This window comes from Salmo trutta, chromosome 23 (genome assembly GCF_901001165.1).
Source record: "Salmo trutta chromosome 23, fSalTru1.1, whole genome shotgun sequence".
Lineage (NCBI taxonomy): Eukaryota > Metazoa > Chordata > Actinopteri > Salmoniformes > Salmonidae > Salmo > Salmo trutta.
In genome coordinates, this window is record NC_042979.1 from 17,805,573 (window position 1) to 17,832,046 (window position 26,474).

The window sequence follows — 26,474 nt, forward strand, 5'->3', positions numbered from 1 at the left end:
TAGTTGAAGTCGGAAGTTTACATACACTATCTATATCTCTCTCAGGGTATTCAAATCTTACCCTACGAGGTCCAGAGCCTGCTGGTTTTCTTTTCGACCTGATAATTGCACCCACCTGGTGTCCCAGGTCTAAATCAGTCCCTGATTAGAGGTGAAGAATGGGGGGAAAACAGCAGTGGAACTGGCTTTGATGTTCAGATTTGAATTTGAGGGTTATAGACACTAGTATACATGCTCATCTTGAATCAGTTGAAAAATAAACATTTAATCTACTGTACCAGAGCCCACCATGGAATCTACTATGACAATGTCCCTCCCAAGTTAATTTTTCTCTGTTACCATCTGTCTGGGTAGAGGGGAAGATACGTGGTGGTCACTATGACTCAGGGTAATGGACATTGTGAAACCCTGGCTGGAACAGAACAGATGGGAGTGGTCTCCTGTATAAAAGGTGTGCTTACAGGTGTCTCTGGAGCAACATGATGAAGACACTGGGTATTTTGGTTGCCTCTGCCCTGTTCCTGGGGTCCGCCTCGGCCGCCACTGTAAGTCCATTTTAGTTTATTTGGTGTAATTAAATAAATTTAAAAAAATTCTTCTGAAACCCATTTCCAAATATGATATTTGTTAATAATGTAGGTGTTTTAATGTAGCTATAATGAACTATCTGTGGTTTTGATCCCCTTGTAGAGGTAAAAATGATACAGTAGAAATATACAGTGAGCTTAAAGTATTGGAACAGTCACAAATGTTTTGTTTTGGCTCTGTGCTTCAGCACTTTGGAAGTGATACAATGACTATTAGGTTAAAGTGCAGACTGCCAGCTTTAATTTGAGGGTATTTTCATCCATATCGGGTGAACCGTTTAGAAATTAGAGTTCCCCCATTTTAGGGGACCAAAGGTATTTGGACAAATTGACTTGTGTGTTCAAGTAATAAAAAGTTAATTATTTGGTCCCATATTCATAGCACGCAATGACTACATCAAGCTTGTGACTACGAATTTGTTTGTTGCATTTGCTGTTTTGATTGTGTTTCAGATTATTTTGTGGTAAATAATGTACTGTTATTTTTTTGTCACTTTTATCCATGATTACAGATTATCCTGAATGAGTCGTAAATAATGAGTGAGAAAGTTAGACTCACGTGTCATACCCCCCAAGACATGCTAACCTCTCATTTTACAATAACAGGGGAGGTTAGCAGGGGGGTGTATCTATTCTTATTTACAATAAAAGTAACTCAAATGCCAATACATTATTTTCCATTCATTTCTATGGGTCACAAAATTATCTGAAACACAACCAAAACAAACAGCAAATGCATCCCACAAATTTATAGAGTCACAAGCTTGATTTAGTCATTGTGTGCTATGAATATAAGACCAAATACTTTCTAATACTTTAATACACAAATAAGTGAATTTGTCGTAATACCTTTGGTCCCCTAAAATGGGGGGACGATGTACAAAAAGTGCTGTAATTTGTAAACAGTTCTCCCGATATGGATGAAAAAACACTCAAATTAAAGCTGATAGTCTGCACTTTAACCTCATGGGCATTATTTCAAATTCAAAGTGGTGTAGCATAGAGCCAAAATATTTCAAAAATTGTATATTTCCCAATACGTTTGGACATCACTGTAGCTTCACAAATAAAATAGGCTAAATATGAAATTGTTTATACTAATAAAGTAACCAATAGTGAAACACAAAGGGTTAAGAACTTCACCTGCATTTGTACTCGCACTGCAGGTTTTTTGACATCTTTATCATCAACAGGTTGATAAGCAATGTGAATTCAACAGCTGAACACCTTTTTTGCAACAGTTCACTAATAAAAAAACGCACCAATGACACCACTACATGCATAAAACAGCAACACTGAATACATTTGTGCATAATAAAAACAGTTTCACACTTGCATATATTACTGAGTTGGTATCTGCTCTTTTGGGTGTGCATGTGTAGCTTGGAGTGGTGTACACTGAGGGAGGCATGGTGCAAGGGAAGAAGGTAAATTCTGATGGACTCCTCCGCACCATGGATGTCTTCAAAGGAATTCCCTACGCTGACAAGCCCGGCGTTTTTGAGAAGCCCAAGCGTCACCCTGGATGGGATGGTGGGTAACAAATAACAAAATGCCTCCGATGTCCATCCATAAGGCAAGGAAAATAATTTAGTAATACAAGCAGATTGTAAAATAAATATTGGACAGCCGTATTGGACCATATCAGACCTTAGCCTTCCTAACACTCATCTCAGTTGACTGTCTGATTCTCCCTGTGTCTCCTTCCAGGTGTTCTTAAGGCTACAGAGTTCAAGCCGAGGTGCATGCAGCTGAACCTGCTCCAGTCTGACACCCGTGGCCAAGAGGACTGCCTTTACCTGAACATCTGGGTCCCTCAGGGCCTCAGTGGTATGTAACATGCACCTGTGTCTTTCACCCACACTTGTCACAAGAGTAGGACGTCTTTATCCACATATCAAAACATCATACAGTATGGTCTGTTGATGTTTAATAATAATATAACTATGGTGTAATTCTACAAATGTATTGAAATATATCTCCTCCCTTCCTAGTTTCCACTGGGCTGCCAGTCATGGTTTGGATCTTTGGAGGTGGTTACCTGGTTGGAGGCTCTATGGGCGCTAACTTCTTGGATAACTATCTGTACGACGGGGAGGAGATTGCAAACAGGGGCAAAGTTATCGTGGTGACTCTTGGTTACCGTGTGGGCACCCTGGGCTTCCTCAGTTCTGGAGATGCCAGCGGACCTGGTAGGTATCAACCAAGGCTTTGCCTGGCTGGCTAGGTGGGTGGTGGGTGGGTGGCTATGGTATGATCTGTGCCGCATCAGCTGATGTATGACATTGACCTTTTCTTTATGTAGTGATTCTCAGGTGACTGAATCCACTATATGATAATACTGATTAAGAATACGGTGTTCATCTAACCTTTAATCATCAACTGGCTCTATCAGAAACTTTTGCCATTGTGTGGGAGCCAGATGTACAATATGTTAGTAGGGAGAGTACTGCTGCTGGCTCACAGAGCGGTCTTCCATGTCAGGTAACTATGGTTTGTGGGACCAGCATGCTGCCATTGCCTGGGTGAACAGGAACATCCGGGCCTTCGGAGGAGACCCCAACAACATCACCGTCTTCGGAGAGTCTGCCGGCGCTGCTAGCGTCAGCTTCCAGGTGTGGGACTAAGAAGAGAACTAACAGTTTTAATACAGAGCTTTCAGGGCAAAGGTAGTCATGTCGAAGTACAAAAAAGGCCAGTACAATGATGTTTCTTCAGTCTCAATGTTATATACTCTTCATTATAATATCATTATTATTCAGTGTCATCCTGTCATAAAACATAAGTTTACTGTGTGTGTAGTTTACTGTCAGTGTGTAGTTTCTGGTAACTCGTGTCTATGACATTAGTTTACCACATTTGATACGTTTAACAATGAGAACAGGGAGACTTCTGATACCTTATTCTGAACCATGATGGCCTGTACAGAGTGATGGTCAGCTGAGTTCCTGAGACCTCTGTGATCTAATAAACAGGGTGATGGAAAACACTTGTACTTTAGACCATTTTAAGTTGTACCTTTTTGGATTGTTAGATACAGTATATGTAAGCATTAATCAGGTTGCTCCTGTTATGATTGTAAGTAAAGATACTGTAGGTAAGGATATGGCTTTCGGCTTGGGTCCTCCGTCCACAGAATTAGCAGATTAGCAAATGCAGAAAATGCAATGTACTAATTTGAGTTTGAATGTACTTTATGCCACACAGACGCTTTCTCCCCATAACAAAGGGCTGATCCGCAGGGCCATCTCCCAGAGTGGAGTTGCTCTCTGCCCCTGGGCCATCAACCACAACCCCCGTGCCTTTGCAGAGATGGTATGTGTACTTCAGTAACATTGGGGGGGGGGTATGAAACTGACAGATGCATGTTGGTTGTTAAAGGGTGGTCTCATCCTCCCCTCTCTCTTTAGGTTGCTGGGAAGGTGGGCTGCCCCACTGATGATCAGATGATGGCCTGCCTGAAGCTCATTAACGCTAAGGAGCTCACCCTTGCCGGTACCCTGTCCCTGGCTGGTTCTCCCTCCAGTGAGTATTCACTGAGGTTAATATAAGGGGCTGTGGCACACTTTGAGAAAGATGCTAAGGAGGTTGTGGTTTGCATGCATTGATGCCTGTATAGATGAGCATTAGCCTGACGCTCACATATATCTCCTCAGCCCACCATTTTACACAGGAATTTGGTGATGGCCATGTCCTACCCATAGTGTTAAAATGTATGTCTTTCTCTGCCTGCCTCCTCCAGCCCCCATAGTGGGCAACCTGGCCCTCTCCCCAGTGATCGATGGGGACTTCCTGCCTGATCACCCAGGGAACCTGTTCCACAACGCTGCTGACATTGACTACCTTGCAGGGGTCAACAGCATGGATGCCCACCTATTCACTGGATTGGATTTACCTGCCGTCAACAAGCCAATCGCTAACCTCCCTCTGTGAGTGACTTTGGGCTGATTGGTTACCTGGGAGGAGGAGGGTACTCTGTTCAGTGTTGGCCATGTGCATTGTGTAGCTTAAATGGGAACGCAGATGTACCCACAAAGCATTTCATAGAAGCAACCAAGTCTAACTAACAAGTAGGAGTAGAATAAAACATGTATTAAAAATAATAGGGTTATCTGTTTGGGCAGGTCCCTAACACAGTTGACTTAAGAAGGGGTTGTTAGATCTCTTGAGACTAATCTCTCACTTCCTCACTGCAGGTCAGATGTGAAACTGCTCCTGGGTTCTTTGACGAAGAAGGGAGAGGCCTCCATCAATAGCGCTTTCGCAGAGTACACGGCAGACTGGGGAGATAAGCCCAGTCAGGAGACCATTAAGAAGACTGTTGTTATGATCGAGACTGACTACGTCTTCCTGGTTCCTACCCAGGCTGCTCTTTATCTGCACGCCTCCAATGCCCAGTGAGTCTACCTCCTTGTTACTCTAGCACAGCCCTTCTCCCCCAGTATGTGCTGCTTCCTATCTCAGCGTCACATATCGGATATCTAATCATTCCCCCTCTCCTTGCCCTATCCCAGATCTGCACGTACCTACTCCTACCTGTTCTCAGAGCCCAGCCGCTTGTCCGGGGTAGTCCTACCTTTCCCCAGCTGGATGGAGGCTGACCACGCTGAGGACCTGCAGTTTGTGTTCGGCAAGCCCTTCACCACGCCCCTGGCATACTGGCCCAAGCACCGCAATGTCTCCAAATACTTTATCGCCTACTGGACCAACTTCGCCAGGACCGGGTAAGAAGAGCTGCAGAGCAATCATATACAGTAATCACACCCTGTGGGGGATAGATATATATACAGTATCAGCCAACGTTTGGGCACACCTACTCATATACATTATATAATAATAGTGAAGACATCAAAAGTATGTAATAACACATATGGAATCATGTAGTACCAAAAAAGTGTTAAACAAATCAAAATATATTTCAGATTTTAGGTTCTTCAAAGTAGCACCCTTTGCCTTGATGACAGCTTTGCACACTCTTGGCATTCTCTCAACCAGCTTCACCTGGAATGCTTTTCCAACAGTCTTGAAGGAGTTCCCACATATGCTGAGCACTTGTTGGCCGCTTTTCCTTTACTCTGCGGTCCAACTGATCCCAAACCGTCTCGGTTGGGTTGAGGTTGGGTGATTGTGGAGGCCAGGTCATCTGATGCAGAACTCCATCCCTCTCCTTGGTCAAATAGCCCTTACACAGCCTGGATGTGAGTTGGGTCATTGTCCTGTTGAAAAACAAATTATAGTGCCGCTAAGCGCAAACCAGATGGGATGGCGTATCGCTGTAGAATGCTGTGGTAGCCATGCTGGTTAAGTATGCCTTGAATTCTAAATAAATCACTGACAGTGTCACCAACAAAGCACCCCCACACGTCACACCTCCTCCTCCATGCTTCACGGTGGGAACCACACATGCAGAGATAATCTGTTCACCTACTCTGCGTCTCACAAACACACGGAGGTTGGAACCAAAAATCTCAAATCTGGACTGATCAGACCAAAGCACAGATTTCGACCGGTCTAATGTCCATTGGTCATGTTTCTTGGCCAATGCAAGTCTCTTCTTCTTATTGGTGTTCTTTAGTAGTGGTTTCTTTGCAGCAATTCGACCATTAAGGCCGTATTCACACAGTCTCCTCTGAACAGTTGATGTTGAGATGTGTCTGTTACTCTGAAGAATTTATTTGGGCTGCAATTTCTAAGGCTGGTAACTCCAATGAACTTATCCTCTGCAGCAGAGGTAACTCTGGGTCTTCCTTTCCTGTGGCGGTCCTCATGAGAGCCGGTTTCATCATAGCGCTTGATGAATTATTTTGAAGAATATCAAATTTGTTTAACTCTTTTTTGTTTACTGCATGACTCCATATGTGTTATTTCATAGTTTTGATGTCTTCACTATTATTCTACAATGTAGGAAACAGTCAAAATAACGAAAAAACGTTGAATGAGTAGGTGTGTCCAAACTTTTGTGTGTGTGTGGCAATTAAAAAGAAAATACCATTTCAAATTCTAAAGTGATATTATCCTCACGAAAACGATGATAAATCGAATGTTCTCACCGTTGTTTTTCTTACCATCCTCAACCCCTTTCCCACCACAGAGACCCCAACAAGGGGGAGTCCAATGTGCCTGTGACCTGGCCTGCATACACCACCTCTGGGCAAAAGTACCTGGAGATCAACGCCAAAATGAACAGGAACTCCGTCCATGAGAAGATGAGGGTGCGCTTTGTGAACTGGTGGTCTAACACCCTTCCCTCCATCTGAGGTAGTTCTCACTGAGCACAGGTTCCCTGATGCATGATTGACATCGTGCTACATTCACAGCTATACAGGTTGGTCTTGTTATGTCACAAATAAATGCAAGGCTACTAGTACCACCAGAGGATTTCTGATTGTAACAATTTTTTCTTCATAAGTAAATTAATGCAATTAAGAAGTCTACCCTGTTGACTGTTTTTAATACTGTCCAGTCACCACTGAAAGGTGTTTTTGTTTGTATTTATCAAGAAATGGTCGTATATGTACATTATAAACCCCTTACTATATATATATATATATATCTCAAAGACCGATGGTGATAGAAATAGTAGCATGTTGGGGTAGACCTATTCACCCAAGTTGCATCAGAATTTACAGTGGAATTGTTTTTTCTCTGATTAGTTGCAGTACTTATTTTTGCCACCATAGATCACTGACAATTTACTAAAGGAATATAGTTCAATCCGAGATTAGATGAGTTGCTCACAGTCACTAGGGGGTTGACATTTTTGGGGAAGAAGGTGCAGTTAGAACCAGAGCCTATAAACTGAAAACCCTATTACAGAATCTTGACCAGTGGCATGAACGCGTACCCAGCTTCAGCCCAGCTTGCAGCTTGAAACCAAAAGGGAATCAGGTGCTTAGCCGAGGGACTTGAAAATTAATACAAATATTCTTTACCACAGGGCACTAAAACAATTGATTATCCTGGCAAATAAAGAAAAAGGAGGCGAGCACTCCGTTTTTGCATAAATCATCCGATATTTATTTACGGGACATGGACAGGTGTAAGCATAAATCCTAGTCCCCAGATTCTAGGAGCTAGTCCGGTGTCCTATTGTGACATGTCTATATGTCAGCCATGTAGCTAAGACCATGTGTGTGCGAGCGTTGCAAAATAAATGTACACATACAGTACCAGTCAAAAGTTTGGACACCTACTCATTCCAGGGTTTTTCTTTATTTTTACTATTTTCTAGATTCTAGAGTAATGGTGAAGACATTGAAACTATGAAATAACACATATGGAATAATGTAGTAACCAAAAAAGTGTGTAGCCACTCTTTGCCTTATTGACAGCATATACCCATGTGGGTGATTGAAAGATGAACAAGGTCCACACTCCAGTCCAGTTGGAGTTAATGCACCGTAAAGGTGGTTGCCAACTGCCTTATCAAATCAAACAACCACCCACATCTCACAGTTTAGATTAATTCTTTGTCAGTGATGAGCACCCAACAATACCTGTACATGTAATATTTGCTGGTGGGTATGAATAGAAAGGGAAGATGAAGGCATATAGTAAAAGCAGTGGTGTAAATATAGCTGGCGCTAGCCTTTTGGGGGCCCTAAGCAAGAATTGGTTGGGGGCCCCACCACCTTGTTGCAAAAACATTTTAGTGGCCTCCTTATGACAGCAGTGAGAAAAAAATGAAGTTTTAAAGGTACACTATGTAGAAATTTCTCCATTCCCTAGATGCTAAAAATTGTGACAAAATAAGCCAGTATAGTATAGAGAATCCTTGTACCATGAAATATATTTTTAATAATCCAAAATATTGTATTTTCGGCTGTTTGAAGCTGGTGTACAAAACCAAAAGTAAAAGATGCAAAAATAAAACTTAAGAATAGGAAGCATAGAAATAGTGCACATAAACCAGATATACTGCGTCTTAGACTTTCAATTACAATGACTGATCTGTAACTCACATTTTAATGTGAATTTGGTTGGTTGCCCAAAAAGTTACATATTGCAGCTTTATGGTTAATTTCCTGCAATTCTACACATTTTGTCATGGTGCTTAGATAGTGTTGCAGGTTTAAAGCATGTTTTCTGCAATTCTACAAAAATGTTCCATTGGCTTATGCCTGGGTATAAAGACTATTGTGTAACACTCATCCCAAGCTTGACTTCTCATCTGTCGGAGGCGTGGCCTATTACCCAAGTGTCGCATCTCTTTTCCAAGGCGCTCTGCCTCACGACAATAGCCTATAGAACATTTATGCCACACCTGACAAGACTACAGTACGACAAACCATTAAGTCAGTCTTTTTGTGAAGCCACACTGCCGATCTGGCACAGGAACCAGTGCGACAGCACTGCAGTGGCCCGAACCGGAGGAGAGGTTTTCATGGTGACGCCAGAGGGTGACAGCCAGGGACAAACACCCGTATACTCTGTCTGGAGATCTCCTTATAGGCTAAATAACACGAGGGGATGGAGGGTCAAAGCATGTCTCTACTCGGCAAGATAATGGCAGTTATAGGGATAAGCGTGGTAGCAGGTCTCATCGTGCACGTGCGAGACCCGTTGGACTCAATTTTAGGAGGTGGATACCCGGAGCTGTGGAGGAAAGCGGGGCTGGCAGGTGCCCCAGCCCGGGCCGTGGCTTGCATCTTCGCCGGGGTTTCCCTTCTTGCTATGGGCTGGCTATATAGACTACTGTTTGCCCCCCTGGAACTGCTCAGAACTCCCGACGAGGTTGGATACATTGCCGAAGACGGTCGCTCCCGCGCCCAAGCGGCAAACGAAGTGCGTCGGAGACGGAAAACTGGCGAACTGCCACCCGTTTATCCCAACGGCTGGTATCGAGTATTGGATTCTCACATGCTGGAGCGAGGGGATGTCAAGAACGTAACTGTTTTAGGTATTCACAGCGTCACCCACTACAATACAGACAAACCAACAACACATTCCATTAGACGACAATATGTCAGTCTCTGAGAAAAGCAAATAATTTGTGCATATCTACATGCTTTTTTTTTTGCAACACACACACAGTGTCTCAGTAGTGCACCTCACAGTTGAATTAAAGGCTACGCATCATAGGATAAAAATAGCCTGTCTCACTCCTGATTGTAATACATGTGGTTGTCACGTCAGGCAGGACAGTCCAATAACGAATCCAGGTGGAGATGCTGACAATGCACCTGTCCTCGTTTAGGTATCCCTTCTCTCTCACTTTTTCTCGCTGTGTAATGTGTATCCACTCATGAGTAAAAAAAAAAACATCCTATCCATTTGACGTTAAATGAAAAAAATATGTTGTCTACCTGCAATTAACAGTCCAAGACTCCTCTGACTCACATTTCCTGTGTGAACATTGTCACATCAAAAAGCCACACTACGATGTGCATAGGCCTATGAGTGTCCTACCAACATGATTAGGCTACGTTTTGAAGCACTTTTGAAGCATGATTTAAGCTTACACCATTTGTATACAAAGTCTCATATGACAACATAAACAGTGTAGGTAGCCTAGTTATGATCAGGTAAGTCAGAGCATGTTTAAAAGTCATTCTTTCAATTCAACTATTTCCATCAGGCCTATTTGAAATGATGGAAACTCTACTGTGTAAAAGAAAGGGACTACATTTGGTCTTATTCTCTAAAGTTCAGCTTTGGCTCATTTCCTTAGGTGTAATAACACATGCAGTTTAATTATATTGACTGACCACCTGATTTTAGGTTACAGTACATTTCCTTGTCTCAGCTCTGTATCCGCTTGCTGAGTGGTGGTGGTTGGAATAGGGAAACAATAGAAGCGCCCTCTTTTGCATGGACAACCTGGGGTTCCATGATCCACACAAACTATGGACTTTTTGTACATTCAAGTATGCATAGTTTGTTGCCTCGTGCTGAGTGTCTGACACCAAAAAGTCAGCTGGTGAATGTGTGGAACACTGAAGATGAATTTGTATATGAAATCAGTCACATTTGACATGCACTAATCAGTACATGTGGTTTTGTATGTAGCCTACTGAACATATTTGCATGTCCTCAGAAAAGATGCAGTCACAAAACTACAAAAAACTACTAATCCCCATGAGGAAGACATTATACTGATCATCTGTTACCATGTAGAGAACACTATGATGATACGCCATTGACATTCTCTTCCTCATTCTTTTTCTTCTTTGGGATGCCCTTTTTCTCTGGCTGCCTGCTACTCATAGCTCTATCATGGGATCTAATCAGTAACCTACTTTAGCCAAAGAAAATATCCTGAATAGCATCGTAACAGTAATTAGATGCCTGTTTGACCAAAACCAGTTATGCATTGAGATTCACTGTCCTTTACACAGAAAAAGCTGTAAAAAAAAAGTCTCTTAGGCAAATAATATCTAGGCCCGAAGGACTAAAATAACTTCTGAAAGAATGCCATGTATCACTCTGGTGACATCTGTATTGCATGATCCAGTCAGCATATTTGTAACCCTGTGTGATATGAGAGCAATGAATGTGTCGTCAGTGTCTCCAGACAGTTATATAATAGATTCTACTCTCTAATTAGTCACAGAAGTAGATACATTAATGTAGAACTATTTGGACATATTTGGACAAACAGGGTTCGACACAGAGTAGCCTATTGTGATTGGATTTCTAATCATTACTCAAGAATTAGGTTCTACTGAATAATTATTAAAATAATTACATAACCTCTTTTAGCTGACTGCACTCTGCACATTTTGTCTTCCATTTCTCTGCCATCATCTTGAATTGGTTTCAAGTTTGAATATGTGATATCTTTAGAACCTGCCAAGGCAGGTCTCAACAATCCAACATTGATTCATATCATTGAAGATTGTTTGACATGCGCTCACTGTTGACATTCCAGTGGCCTCACCTGTTCATTGTTCTTCATGTGCAGTTAGATGTAGCCATGCCAATTTGCCAGGAGAAACCCTATATTGTTGGAAGGCCCATTTTGGTTTTGTGTTGAAAGTTTCAAATAATCTGCCTGCCTGCCTTCCTTTGTTAACCAAGGACCATTGAACAGTTGATGACTTGGCTGTTAGGAAACATTTAATCTGAAAAGCCAACCTCCTTATTGTTTACTGGGACCTGATCACCATCAATGTGTGTTTGCTTCTGCGTCCTGGAGATGGATGCCATGGCCACTAATGTTTTATTTTAGTTACTCCATTCTTTCATCTGAAACTCTGCTGTGTGTCTCTGTCTGTGCTGACCTGTGACAACAGCGACTCAGTTATTAAATCAATGCATTCTTACTACAGGGTGATGCAACCATTTTCAATAAATAAAGCAGAAGGCCCAAGTGTTGGTTTTGTTGCACAAGCCTCTGCTGTGTGTCAGGCCTGACAACACACCTTAGCTGCCCCGACCTCCAAAACTAATGCTCTTCACACACCAATGCATTGTGAGGCTGACTACTTCTATTCAAGGCCTGAGATTAGGCTATTTAAGAATGCTCGTCGAGTGGGTGACATGAATTAAAGTCACACAACCTGTCAAATAAAAACAAGTTCTTAGGTGAGACCCACTGATTCGCTAAGTCAACTGTTTTAGTTATCCTGCAATGTTTTCTTTCTGCAGACGCAAGAGTTGGAAAAGTCTTGTGTCAAACCTCAAATTAAACTCTTGGCCCTCCACGTCAGTGCTATTTGTATTTCATTCACATGTACAGACTATCAAATCAAATCAAATCAAATTTATTTATATAGCCCTTCGTACATCAGCTGAAATCTCAAAGTGCTGTACAGAAACCCAGCCTAAAACCCCAAACAGCAAGCAATGCATGTGAAAGAAGCACGGTGGCTGGGAAAAACTCCCTAGGAAAAACTCCTGAGAAAGGCCAAAAACCTAGGAAGAAACCTAGAGAGGAACCAGGCTATGAGGGGTGGCCAGTCCTCTTCTGGCTGTGCCGGGTGGATATTATAACAGAACATAGTCAAGATGTTAAAATGTTCGTAAATGACCAGCATGGTCAAATAATAATAATCATAGTAATTGTCGAGGGTGCAACAAGCACGTCCGGTGAACAGGTCAGGGTTCCGTAGCCGCAGGCAGAACAGTTGAAACTGGAGCAGCAGCATGGCCACTATAAATTAAGATTAATTTAAGACCAGTACTGTTGAAGTTTTGACCATCCAGATGTTTTTAATTAATTAATTAATTATTCTGTATTTACATTGGAGATTCTTCCATCTCTCCACATTCTCTATGACAGTGTATACCGCCATACTGGGAAAAAGTGCTGATTTAGGAATTATTTATCTTCAATTATCTGTCAACAAGAGTTGATAAATCTCCCCCTGTTATGGGATTAATTATTCTCCAATTCTCCCCAGGCACATTATTCTACATTCCCCCCAAACACAGTCTCATGAGAGTAACTGGAGGAATATGCTGTAAGGGCCTGATTCTGACCCGAGTTAAGCACATGTAAATGGAATGCAATTCCCTTTTTATCCACTCTTCTCTCTATGGTATTCTGACCTTGAATTTAAGCATAAGAATAGCAGGCTGTTCACCTGCTATTTGTTTGGGGTGGAGATTGAATAAATGAAGGTGTGGTGGAGGTATGTCTACAGATATGCCGCATTCTGACCTTGATTTAATTCCCTAATAATTTCACCACTTTTACGCATGAGGAAACCATGAATAAGGTCTAGCAAAACTACTGGTTCCAACTGTAAAAAGCATGCGATAGAAATAACACCGTTCTCTATGCACTGTGATTTACAAATTGTTAAGAGCTATTGATAAGAGCTAGGTAAATGAGTAATCTGTTTGGATAAAAGAATTGTACATTTTATGTGACACTTGTTTTAGATCTATTTGACCTTATAATCACTGGAGACAAATGTGAAACCAATCACATGAAGCATATCAACATAGCAACTTTTAGTAGTTTATGAAATGCTGTGCCATTATACAGAATTTAAATTGTACTGCCTTTTAACTTGCAGGAATGGGCACTCTCCAATGTCTTAATTATAGGCTACCCTGACCTTCTCTGTTTCCTATTTCTATCATGTTAAATATTAGCCACCATCAGTATCGACCGTCAGTTGGCTTAATAACCACACATATTCAACTGTCAATTTACTGTTAGTTCCCCTCAGTTGGTATAGCCTACATTATCATTCCATTTAATTCCATTGTTTTGTTAACCTTCATTTACTTCCCCTGTAAACGCTGTCGTGGCCATGTGGTTATTGCTGAGGATCATTAGTAAAAGTTGATCATGTAAAAAAAAAAAAAGGCAAGTAAGCTAATTAAATCGTTATGGAGCGGAGCGCAGACCAAGCTGTGCTAGTTTGAACCTGACGCATGGCTCAATACTTGGCCATGTCTTCACACAGTTCCATAGTTAGTGCAGTCAATAGGCGAGGATATAGCCTACTATTGTACACTATTCTCCCTATTATAATTCTATGTACACTAATGTTCCAACATTAACATGGGTTGAAGAACTGAATGTGGCAATTGTCAGAATGAATCAATCCACCATTTTCTTTCTTTCGTGCGTAAAGGCTCTCCAAACCAGTTTTTTATGATTTATACTGTAAATACTTTCCTAAACTTAAATAATCTACAAGATCAGAGTATTTTAAAACTACCAACTGAAACGGACGAATATGCATATGTAACCGATGTGAAATGGCTAGTTAGTTAGCAGGGTGCGCGCTAATAGCGTTTCAATCGGATGTCACTCGCTCTGAGACCTTGAAGTAGTTGTTCCCCTTGCTCTGCAAGAGCTGCGGCTTTTGTGGCGCGATTGGTAATGCTGGCTGTTGTCGATGTGTGCAGAGGGTCCCTGGTTCGAGGCGAGGAGAGGGACGGAAGCTATACGGTTACACATATATGGTCTCTCAAGTCTGTCGACAAAATTCTAACTAAAAAGGTACACCGTATTTAAAGGGATGGCTTAAGATACATCTACTGAAAACCTTATTGAATGAAAACTCCACTAGAAAATATGTTGGCCAGCAAGTGGAAGGGATTTCAGCGGTTGAATGAAGTTTATTCAGAGCGCGCAAGGTAGCCACACCTGTAGAGCGCATTACGCTACTGAATAAGGTAAGTCTGAATACCAGATACTGACAAGGCGTAAATTACTAAATCGGAATCAATCCCTAAAAGCATCACAATTTCTATGGTCACAAACCATGCACAGGTATGCACATGGAAATGTTAGGCAAAAGGGGTATTGGACTGATGGAGGAGAAACTTGACAACTGTTGATGACTAGGTGACACCTGGTGATTCAGAGTAACGTTACAGTGCTGCCATGACTGTATCACACTTCCCTAAAAAAATATGCATGCCATTTTGTGATAATAGTTACGACAAATTACATGGCATCCGTGTGAATTTATAGCTAAGCTATTATTTATATTATGGCACCACGTATCATTTCAGGCTACCTCGACTTATTCCATCATGACATCAACGACAACATGCTCCTTATTTGACTGTAGTTAGGCTGCATCTGTCTAAGATTGCAGCTATGATTGTTGAGTCCGGGCAAATGTTGCCGCCAAACTGCTTCAAATAGGGTGATTAGCCTAGGTAGCTAGCTAGCTAAATGACAACACTATTAATTCTAGAAGTGTCGACTCTATTGCTTAATTCAGAACGTAGACTTCCCCTCCGCGTTACATCTATAGGCATGAGCTAGCTAACATAAGCTAGCTAGCCAACATGCATTGTTTATGACATGCCACGATTCTGCTTACTTTACATCTGACAGATATATAGCTACTGTTGCTAGATAATGATGGTTTACACTGACTACGCACACCCACTCACATACAAGCTGCTGCTACTCTGTTTATCTTATAGCCTGTTGCTGACTGCAGAACAAAAATATAAACGCAACAGTCAATTGAAATGAATTCATTAGGTCCTAATCTATGGATTTCACATGACTGGGAAAACAGATATACATCTGTCAGATACCTTTAAAAAAATGGGCCTCAGGATCTCATCACGGTATTTCTGTGCATTCGAATTGCCATTGATGAAATGCAATTGTGTTTGTTTTCCTTAGCATATGCCTGCCTATACCATAACCCCACCGCCACCATGGGGCACTCTGTTCACAACGTTGACATCAGAAAACCGCTCGCTCGCACAACGCCATTCACGTGGTCTGCGGTTGTAAGGCGGGTTGGACATACTGCCAAATTCTCCATAACGATGTTGGAGGCGGCTTATTCCACATTAAATTCTCTGGCAACAGCTCTGGTGTACATTCCTACAGTCAGCATGCCAATAGCAAGCTCCATCAAAACTTGAGACATCTATGGCATTGTGTTGTGTGACAAAACTGAACATTTTAGAGAGGCCTTTTACTGTCCCCAGCACAAGATGCAGCTGTGTAATGATCAAGCTGTTTAATCTGCTTCTTGATATGCTACACCTGTCAGGTGGAGGGATTATCTTGGCAAAGAAGAAATGCTCATTAACAGGGATGTAAACAAATCTGTGCCCAAAAGGTCTACCACACCTGTTGTATACAGCAGAGTGCCTGGATACAGCCCTATTGGCCATATACCACAAACCCCCAAGGTTCCTTATTGCTATTTTAAACTGGTTACCAATGTAATTAGAGCAGTAAAAATAAATGTTTTGTCATACCTGTGGTATACGGTCTGATATACCACAGCTGTCAACCAATCAGCATTCAGGGCTCGACCCACCCAGTTTATAAAATTGATTATATGTCCAATTTACAATGTTGGATAGGAAGAAAAAAAAAGTGACACATCAGATTCATACACTACTCGTTATTGTTGTTTTTTTAAGTGAAACATCAAATCAAATGTATTTATATAGCCCTTCTTACATCAGCTGATATCTCAAAGTGCTGTACAGAAACCCAGCCTAAAACCCCAAACAGCAAGCAATGCAGGTGTAGAAGCACGGTGGCTAGGAAAAACTCCCTAGAAAGGCCAAAACCTAGGAAGAAACCTAGAGAGGAATCAGGCTATGAGGGGTGGCCAGTCCTCTTCTGGCTGTGCCGGGTGGAGATTATAACAGCACATGTCCAAGATGTTCATAAATGACCAGCATGGTCAAATAATAATAATCATAGTAGTTGTCGAGGGTGCAACAAGTCAGTAACACAAGAGTAAGTGTCAGTTGGCTTTTTCATAGCCGATCTTTGAGAGTATCTCTACTGCTCCTGCTGTCTCTAGAGAGTTGAAAACAGCAGGTCTGGGACAGGTAGCAGTCCGGTGAACAGGTCAGGGTTCCAGCAGGTCTGGGACAGCAGGTCTGGGACAGGTAGCACATCCGGTGAACAGGTCAGGGTTCCATAGCCGCAGGCAGAACAGTTGGAACTGGAGCAGCAGCACGGCCAGGTGGACTGGGGACAGCAAGGAGGTAGTCATCAAGCCAGGTAGTCCTGAGGCATGGTCCTAGGGCTCAGGTCCTCCGAGAGAGAGAAAGACAGAATTAGAGAGAGCATATTTAAATTCACACAGGACACGGAAAAGACAAGAGAAATACTCCAGATGTGACAGACTGACCCTAGCCCCCCGACACAAACTACTGCAGCATAAATACTGGAGGCTGAGACAGGAGGGGTCAGGAGACACTGTGGCCCCATCCGATGAAACCCCCCGGACAGGGCCAAACAGGTAGGATATAACCCCACCCACTTTGCCAAAGCACAGCCCCCACACCACTGGAAGGATATCTCCAACCACCAACTTACCATCCCGAGACAAGGCCGAGTATAGCCCACAAAGATCTCTGCCACGGCAAAACCCAAGGGGGGGGGGGCGCCAACCCAGACAGGAAGACCACGTCAGTGACTCAACCCACTCAAGTGATGCACCCCTCCCAGGGACGGCATGGAAGAATACCAGTAAGCCAGTGACTCAGCCCCTGTAATAGGGGTAGAGGCAGAGAATCCCAGTGGAGAGAGGGGAACCGGCCAGGCAGAGACAGCAAGGGCGGGTCGTTGCTCCAGCCTTCACCTTCACACCCCTGGGCCAGACTACACTTAATCATAGGACCTACTGAAGAGATGTGTCTTCAGTAAAGACTTAAAGGTTGAGACTGAGTCTGCGTCTCTCACATGGGTAGGCAGACTATTCCATTAAAATTGAGCTCTATAGGAGAAAGCCCTGCCTCCAGCTGTTTGCTTAGAAATTCTAGGGACAATTAGGAGGCCCGCGTCTTGTGACCGTAGCGTACGTGTAGGTATGTACGGCAGGACCAAATCGGAAAGATAGGTAGGAGCAAGCCCATGTAATGCTTTGTAGGTTAGCAGTAAAACCTTGAATTGAGCCCTTGCCTTAACAGGAAGCCAGTGTAGGGAGGCTAGCACTGGAGTAATATGATCCCATTTTTTGGTTCTAGTCAGAATTCTAGCAGCCGTATTTAGCACTAACTGAAGTTTATTTAGTGCTTTATCCGGGTAGCCAGAAAGTAGAGCATTTTCTTGAGTCAGTAAGCATATCATTAGTCCAACACATAAGGCCTATTGGATTGATGCTATCTTCTCTTTTGGAGCCTCTCTAGTTTCTCTACTTCCCCAAATGGATTTATCAAGATCCTCCTCTCTTTTTCTCTCCCCTTTTCTCTGTGCCAGTTTTCCAGCCACCAGTAAGAGCCTGTCCCAGATTCTGCTGACCCAAATCAATATTTGTCAGTTCCGGTCTGTTCATTTTTTTTGTTGTTGTTGTAAATAGCCACACCTGTTCCTGAAATCTGTCAGACCAGTCAGTTTCACCATTTTATGCAGTACACAGTCAGTCTAGGACACTCTTCTCAATATATCTCAGTCAACATTTGCACACTCTCTAATTCTGTCCCGGCCTGCAGACAGTGGGGTTGCAGTCACGGCCTACTCTACCTATCTGCTGTCATTTGGGCGGCAGGGCGTTATCCCGGTTTCCGAGGGTTTAACCGGGAGGGCCTACTCATTGCCTAGCGTTGCCAGGGCTGCTGAATCCTATCCTTAGTGACAGTTGGGCGGCTTTAATCTGAAGGTAATCTTAGCTCCGTGGGGTCACAGTCAGGAGCTAAGCCAGCTAGTTTGCTGCTTGGCCTCTGGTCCTGTATCCAATCCCACACTGTCTCAGTCTGATGGCTCACTATGCAGTGGGCCGTGGCTTAGTGTGGTATACGTGCTTGTGGTATATGTGCCTGTAGCTTCCTGATCGGTCCTGTCCAACTTAACTATATATACTGTAGGTCGCACATACAACACACCTGCCCTTCTCTGATGCAGTGACACAGTTCAGGAAACAGGGGCCATACCTCAGATGAGCATTTAACGCTGACTTTGTTGAAAATATGATTGTGAGAATATGACATATATGTTATTGACTCACACCCAGTCCATTCTTTTCATTTACTGTACTGTTAAGCTTGCCAACTCAGACCGAGCTCATTCCAGGAAATGAAATAGGGCCTTCAACATTGTTTACAATTGAAAGAAAGTGTACCAAACGCAGCTGTTTCCAATTGTTTATAGGTATTTAGGTAGCTATTTATTTAATCTCCTAGAATAGTTTCAGTGCTTGCCAGGAGTACAGGTTGGTTACAGAAGAGTTCAGGCCAAGCCAGGTGGGTTGGCAACTCTATGGATACGGTTGTTGTTGCCTTGAATACATTGTTTACTGGGGACACCCTGTGGATTTAAAGAGCAATGCAGCCTTTTCAGAGATTTTATTAGATGTCCTTCAAAGAGTAAAATGCTCATTCAATAAATTAGGTGTCTTCACATTTGTGTGTCTTAATTGACTTTAAGTTGATATTTCAAGAATTTTATTATAGTAGTCATCTAATTTTAAGACCCAGCTCCTCACAGCTTAGTTTTGACCTCCTTTTCCAAATCTGTTTTCCTCCCAGGTGAGCAGGTGGCAGTGTTCCGGGGCACAGAGGGCAAAGCCTACGTGGTGGATGCCTACTGCCCACATCTGGGGGCCAACCTGGCAGTGGGGGGACGTGTGGTGGGGCAGAGCATAGAGTGCCCGTTCCACGGCTGGCAGTTCCGGGGGGAAGACGGAAAGTGTGTGAGGATCCCTTATGCAGAGAAAGGTGAGAAGCCACGACCAACTCAATGTAATTTAACCATGTTAATAATGTATCCAGCTAAAATAATGTGGGATTTTACTTCTGTCAAATGCAATCTTTTGTGACAGCCTTAACATTAGTAGCCGATTTGATTCTGGGTGCCGAGATTGTAAACAGTGTAATGTCTTACATTTTAAAAACCGATTGATTTGTCATTTAGAGTAATATAATGATTTTGTTGATTTTCCCTCTGTGGATTGTTAGTGCCAGAGTTTGCTAAGGTGCGCTGCTGGCACAGTATGGAGACCAATGGTCAGCTTCTGGTGTGGTTCCACTGTGACGGAGAGGAACCTGTCTGGACAGTACCAGAGCAGGGGGAGATCACACGAGGGGAATGGGTCTACCGGGGCCGCACTGAGCACTTCATCAACGCACACATAGAGGTCTGTTGTCTGTTGTAGATGTGTGTGATAAGAAAAAGTCTTAATTTTATACTTGTGTATTTTTTTTTACCATATGATTACTTTAGGTCAATGTGTTCTTTAGTAAATCCTGAAGACTTTGTCTTATAAAGAGAAAGCCAACTGTGCCTTTTCCTCTCTGTGACTGCCACCTGTAGGAGATCCCTGAGAATGCAGCAGATATTGCTCACCTGGCCCACTTGCACACACCAGGCATTGTGAGTGGGGTTGACCTGCGCTACACCAACAGCAAGACCTGGGAGTTTGTGAGGCACGACTGGAAGGTAAGGGCTTCCTGACCATGAGACCTTACCACTCTGGGCCCTACTTATATATACGTTTAGAACCTCTTTAAATGGTGCCTCAATGGTGTGTCCTTACAAATACTGTAAGTGTGTGTGTGTGTGTGTGTGTGTGTGTGTGTGTGTGTGTGTGTGTGTGTGTGTGTGTGTGTGTGTGTGTGTGTGTGTGTGTGTGTGTGTGTGTGTGTGTGTGTGTGTGTGTGTGTGTGTGTGTGTTCCAGGTGCAATGGGAAGCTGAGTCTGAGCCCACTAAGCACTGCTCCCAGATGCTGGTGAAACATGCTCTGACTGTGTTTGGTCGCCACTGGCCTCTGCTGGACATGGATGTAGTGGCTCGACAGGTACAGACAATCACAGACAGACAGACAGACTAGATAGTGTTTGGAAAATTGTGAGCCTGAGGTGCTGAATTCAGTCATAAAACACAGCTGAAGTCATCATTGTCAACAAGTGTGTGAGCCAAGACCACCCAGTGCCAAGACTGCTCTTGGTTTTAGAGTCTCCGTTAGCTAAGATATATCTCACCGTCTCAAAGGAATAAACTGACCATTCAGACAGCTTTGTCACCTCTTGTTTTCGCTTCACTGTGCTTTTGGATTTGTGTATACATGGCTGCTTCCAAACGAGCTGCCTCAGTCACTATGGCGACATTGAACAAGACCTTTGGCTGTGTGGAGACGACCTATAACTCTGTCTTAGGTCAACTGCTGTTGGACAGTGTGGTGCCTGGTTGCTGTAGAGGCAGAACATAGAATAGTATCAAAACTCTCATCATAGAAAGCAATTAACATTCACCTTAGTATTGTATCAATAACAGTGTTTCAGTCTGATGTGTCCAGCACCATAAATCAACTACGTTTTTTTATGGATGGTCCATTTAGCTCTGTCCAGAATTGTGTCTACACTATGTTTAGTACATGGACATGATGTGTATGTGTCAGTAATATATGTCTGTGTGTTCCAGGTTGGTCCAGGGGTGGTGTTCCTGCTGTTCGACCACAGTTTCCTGGGTCGGGGTGTGATCATGCACTGTGTGACGCCCGTGGAGCCTCTCTTGCAGTGTGTGTCCCACACCATCTTCTACCAGAGCAACATCCCCCCACTGGTGCCCAAGTTCATCCTGAGGGCAGAGTGCATCCAGGTACCATGTATCCCCACCATGTTGCCCAGCTTACTCCTGCCCTCAGACTCTCGTACACACGTTGTAACACACAGGAACTGTACAGCCAATGATCAAACTGTTCTCAATGTGGTACATCATATTCCAAAACCATGAATATCATGCATGTCAATTCATACAGATTATTAGTATCCTTAATAATATTCAATTCAACATAATCTGGTGAATATACAGTATGGTAGAATACATGGTAGACTTTGAAATGGGACTTTTAAAAAGTCACTAATTGGCAGTTTTTTGCTTTTTATGTGAACATTCGTGTCAGATTGATCACTACTTATTTCAGGTTTTGATATAACTGACCCCTTGTTGTTGTGACTGGTTTATGTCCCAGTTTGAGCGGGACGTGATGATCTGGAACAATAAGAAGTACATCTCTAAGCCCCTGCTGGTGAAGGAGGACTCTGCCATCCAGAAACACAGGCGGTGGTTCAGTCAGTTTTACAGTGATAACAGTCCTCGCCTGCGCTACCAGCACAACACACTGGACTTCTGACCTCTCACGCACTGAAAGAAGCACAGGAAAGCCAAAGGAGGTACTGGTCCAAAAACACGTTCAATGTCCAAAAGGTATTCAAATATAAAAGAGAAGAGGACACCCTTGGACTCTGAATGGGGATCAATTTAACACCAGAAAATTGTTAGTCTTTTGTAGCAGCCATAATGTGAATGCAGTCAGCTCTTTCATGGTTAATGAATTGTGGGATCTTGTTATTAAAAGCAGCATTTGTTATTGTTTTGATAACTGAGCTGCAACCAAGTGCCCAAAGGGACTCTTGTTCTTCCAAAGCCCCGAAGTCGTGCTCCACATTTTCACTTAATTGGACTTCCGTAGCAAGAACAAATGCTGGTGGGAGGATTCATCTTCTCCCCTTCTTGTTGTATTTCAAACAAAGCAACTGAATGCCCTCACATCTCCCATCAGAGTTGTACAGGTGTAAAAAGAGACCAGACTATCTTTGGACAGTCAGTGTACGAAATGAACACTCTCCTGTGGGAACTTGGTGAGATTCGCTCTGGCCTCGTTTAAGTGCCAAGCTATAGCTACTCTGTGATCCAATAGGAGTGATGGGACCTGAGGACTGCTCCCTTTTCACTCTTCTTTGTTTTGATTCATTCTGATCGCTCCTGGTGTCTTCAATCCAGTTTATCCACATCTCAATCGTACAGGATTCAGCCCATATTCCTGTGAAGACCCACAAGAACCAACCAATATGAATAGATATGCCAGAATTGCCTAGCCTTTATTGTCGCTGATAGTAAGAGTCTATACTGTGTGAATGAACAGGAATGTATTGGAAACCGGTGTACTGTCTGTACATTGTTATATGATTCCAGCAGGCTTCAGTTTGATCTCTGTACCTCCTGGCATTATAGACCTGTGACTCCATACAAAATAGGTCAGTGTAAAAAACATAACTCGCTATGACTTAAAACATGTCATTTCTTTTCAGCCTAAGCTCACAAGGAAACTCCAAATCGGGCAATCAAGACTTGTGAGGACATCACTGTGTTCCAAAATGAGTGCTTAAAGCATTAATGTTTAATGAAAGCTGGCACCCAGCCCCAGCTTCAGGCCCTTTCAGGAGTGTTTGTGTCCCCTGGTGAATATCTTAAAGCTCAGTTGCTGATTGACCCTGCCAACTGATAGTGGTTCCCTCACGTTACCCCTGAATAGATTATGCACTTCCTTTGTACTATGCACCAGTGCAGTATATGATGACAGTATTGCAATGTTGGTACCAGGTAGTTACCAATATGTTGCATTTGAATCGTTTGAAATAAGTATTAGAAAGTATCAAAACCAGGTGGAAACAGTAAAATGAAGTACTACCGCACACTGTGTAGACATGAGGATAACAATTATAGTCAAAGGTCATTACTCAAGACAGTATGCAGAATATATTTACATGTGGATCGCTTATTGACAAAGCCATTTTGACAAAGCATTTAGCAGAGATGTCCTATAAGAAACTCAGTGTTGTTGTTTGTAGCTTGTTCTTTCTCTATTACATAGCTGTGAGTCCCGTTTGTGATGAGGAAAGGCGGGGTTATCCAAGGAGTTTCATGGCTTCATACCGCAGTTGTGCACTATATTTGCACTCAAATGTAGCAAATATCATGTGGCAAAATTGTTTGATTGAGTTGCTTCGCGCTAGACTTAAAACATGCTCGCTAATGAGAAAAGCTGTGAGAGTGCTAACATGGTGTTACTGTGCTAATGATACAGTACATTATTACCATATTAGTGCTTTGTGACTATGCAGGTCTATACAGACCATTGGTATGTACTTGCATTATATGATTCTGTGTTACTGGCTGTACTCTGTGACAACAATGATGCCGTTCGGTTGTACCAAATACTGTACATGTCTGTCTGCTTTGATGGAAGCGTGTGCACAATGACCCGTGAAGGAGTGTACTGATAGAGCTGAATGTGCTTTGTGACTGCGTTGATGTTCTGGGTCAGGGGTCAGGATTAGTGTGACTGTTCTAACTGATCTCAGTTGTCCCTTTATGGCCAATAGTCACAGTTACCCCAAAGTGGGGAGGTTGGTTTAGAAAAATGATTAGCGAAGGTAGAATAGCACAATAATACATGTTTAACCCACCTTTCTTCATATGACACAGCAGATTGGAAAGATTATTTTTGTAAATGCATTGTCTAGAAATGCAGCATTTATGTAAATCAGCAGAATAAACATACTCAAATCTATTGTGTTTGCTCTTGCATTATTGCAGTTGTAGACAAACTCTTCCAAAGCGAGCTTTAATGTGTTGAACTGAGTGGAATGCTCAGTGTACTGCTTGGCCACTAGCACTTCTGGACACTTGGGCTTATCACTGTGAAAGTGCTTATCGAGGTTAGTTTCACTGACGGAGAGGCTAGCAGTACGTCAACACTACTGCCTACTTTCACATTGAGTCAAGCTTTGTCCAGGTAGAGTGTTGTGACTGAACTTTCTTAGCTAAGAGATCTGGGTTGTACATGCCACTGGAATTCTGCTCAGCCTGATCTGAAACTTGACACCGAATACTGTTTAGTTTTATCTAACAAAATATGGATGGAATAGCGGGTGACCTTGAAACGGGGCAAGCAGGGAACGACGTGACACACGAGGAAATGATTTGTTCTATTGTTGGAGCAAGGTGTCCTGCAGTGTTAAGTATTGTTGAGGAAACCAAGGAGGTAGAGACGGAGAGGGACCAGGGAGAGGATGGCTCAGTGAAAAAGCCCCTGCTTCTACAACAGCATGTCCTGGGAGAGGGCAAGCAAATTCACAGACCAGTCACCCAAACAGGGCCAGCGGATGGGGCTGACCAAAATACATCTGTTCAACAAGAGCTCCATTCTGACAACACAGAGCAGCCTCAAAGCAAAGGGACAAGTGTCGGGAGTCAAAGAAATAGTGACAACCTAGGGGACAATGAGTGCCCCATCTGCAGTGAACTGTACGACTCTCAGGGAGACCATCGGATGGCATTGTTGAACTGTGACCACACGTTGTGCCATTGCTGTCTGGCCACCATCCTTAAGCGTGCAGCAGATTCTAGCCGGGTGCAGTGCCCCTTATGTCGACAGAAAACTCCTCTCCTTCACTGGGAGATCCAGAGGATGCAGGAGGATATGATGTACCACCAGGTCAGTAGCTCTGAACATGGACTCATCATCACAGACACTCTGCCTGAGACCATTCCAGCCCCACGACTCTGCTTCGCCATGGAACAGAGGCTGCAGACTCGCATGGAGTCAATATTGCTGTGTGGATGCTGCCTGTACCCTCCTCGTCTGATTCAGATGATGAGGCAGATGCGACGACACTGTCGATGCTGCTACCTGATATTCCTGGTGCTTCTCTTCCTGATGGAGATGAGCTGTCTGCTGGTTGTCTTCCTTCCTGTTATTGTGCTAGTGTTGTTATTCACTCTAGTGAAGTAGATAGTTGGTTAATCTATACACATTAATCTCCTCTAACATCCATTGTATTTCATTATGTGTTTCTCTTAAATTTCTCAATAAAGGAGAAATCCTCCATGGACCTTGGCATAATATTAGACTGGGATTGAGTGATTTCACATAAAGGATACAAATGAACAGTGGTCCACACTTCCTGGAAGCATGGTGAAACTGCTTCCATCTAAGGATGAACAAGGTCAGAGTGGCTTAAAAATAGACTCAAATATTTCAGTGCATCTCTTGCAGTGTCTGGGCCTTCTGTTTTCCCTCTGGCCTACTTTAGCAGTTTGGATATCTTCTACTGTGTGTTCCTCCTGTTTATTCCTAGCCACTGTAGTCCAGCTTGTTGTATTTTCATGATATGTACTTGGACGTTTTCAATAAGATTGAGTTGGTAAGAAATCCTGGTTTTAGATGCTTGATTGTTCTGACATTTAAATTGCCTCAATTACACTACATGTCACCTTTTAGATTTTTTTTTTGTTCAACCCCGCACCAAACAATCAGTAAGTAAACCACCTCTTTTCCATTAAAGTATACAGTGCCTTGCAAAAGTATTCGGCCCCCTTGAACTTTTCGACCTTTTGCCACATTTCAGGCTTCAAACATAAAGATATAAAACTGTCATTTTTTGTGAAGGATCAACAACAAGTGGGACACAATCATGAAGTGGAACGAAATTTATTGGATATTTCAAACTTTTTTAACAAATAAAAAACGGAGAAATTGGGCGTGCAAAATTATTCAGCCCCCTTAAGTTAATACTTTGTAGCGCCACCTTTTGCTGCGATTACAGCTGTAAGTCGCTTGGGGTATGTCTCTATCAGTTTTGCACATCGAGAGACTGAAATTTTTGCCCATTCCTCCTTGCAAAACAGCTCGAGCTCAGTGAGGTTGGATGGAGAGCGTTTGTGAACAGCAGTTTTCAGTTCTTTCCACAGATTCTCGATT

The 26,474-nt window shown here is 42.9% G+C and overlaps 2 protein-coding genes across 2 annotated transcripts; both read left to right on the top strand.

The window, feature by feature from the left end:
* Positions 1-444: 444 nt before the first annotated feature.
* LOC115159508 (bile salt-activated lipase) lies at positions 445-6,965 on the top strand. Its single transcript, XM_029709293.1, has 11 exons — positions 445-545; positions 1,970-2,120; positions 2,298-2,417; positions 2,582-2,779; positions 3,072-3,202; positions 3,795-3,902; positions 3,998-4,112; positions 4,330-4,516; positions 4,784-4,984; positions 5,102-5,311; positions 6,679-6,965. The coding sequence occupies exons 1-11, from the start codon at positions 480-482 to the stop codon at positions 6,842-6,844; spliced, it is 1,653 nt and encodes a 550-aa protein (XP_029565153.1). The 5' UTR covers positions 445-479; the 3' UTR covers positions 6,845-6,965.
* A 193-nt stretch (positions 6,966-7,158) lies between these two features.
* Positions 7,159-24,281, top strand: zgc:92275 (Rieske (2Fe-2S) protein). The gene is made up of 7 exons (XM_029709294.1): positions 7,159-9,486; positions 19,458-19,646; positions 19,887-20,065; positions 20,242-20,367; positions 20,607-20,726; positions 21,350-21,526; positions 21,900-24,281. The coding sequence occupies exons 1-7, from the start codon at positions 9,057-9,059 to the stop codon at positions 22,059-22,061; spliced, it is 1,383 nt and encodes a 460-aa protein (XP_029565154.1). The 5' UTR covers positions 7,159-9,056; the 3' UTR covers positions 22,062-24,281.
* The last annotated feature ends 2,193 nt before the right edge of the window (positions 24,282-26,474 follow it).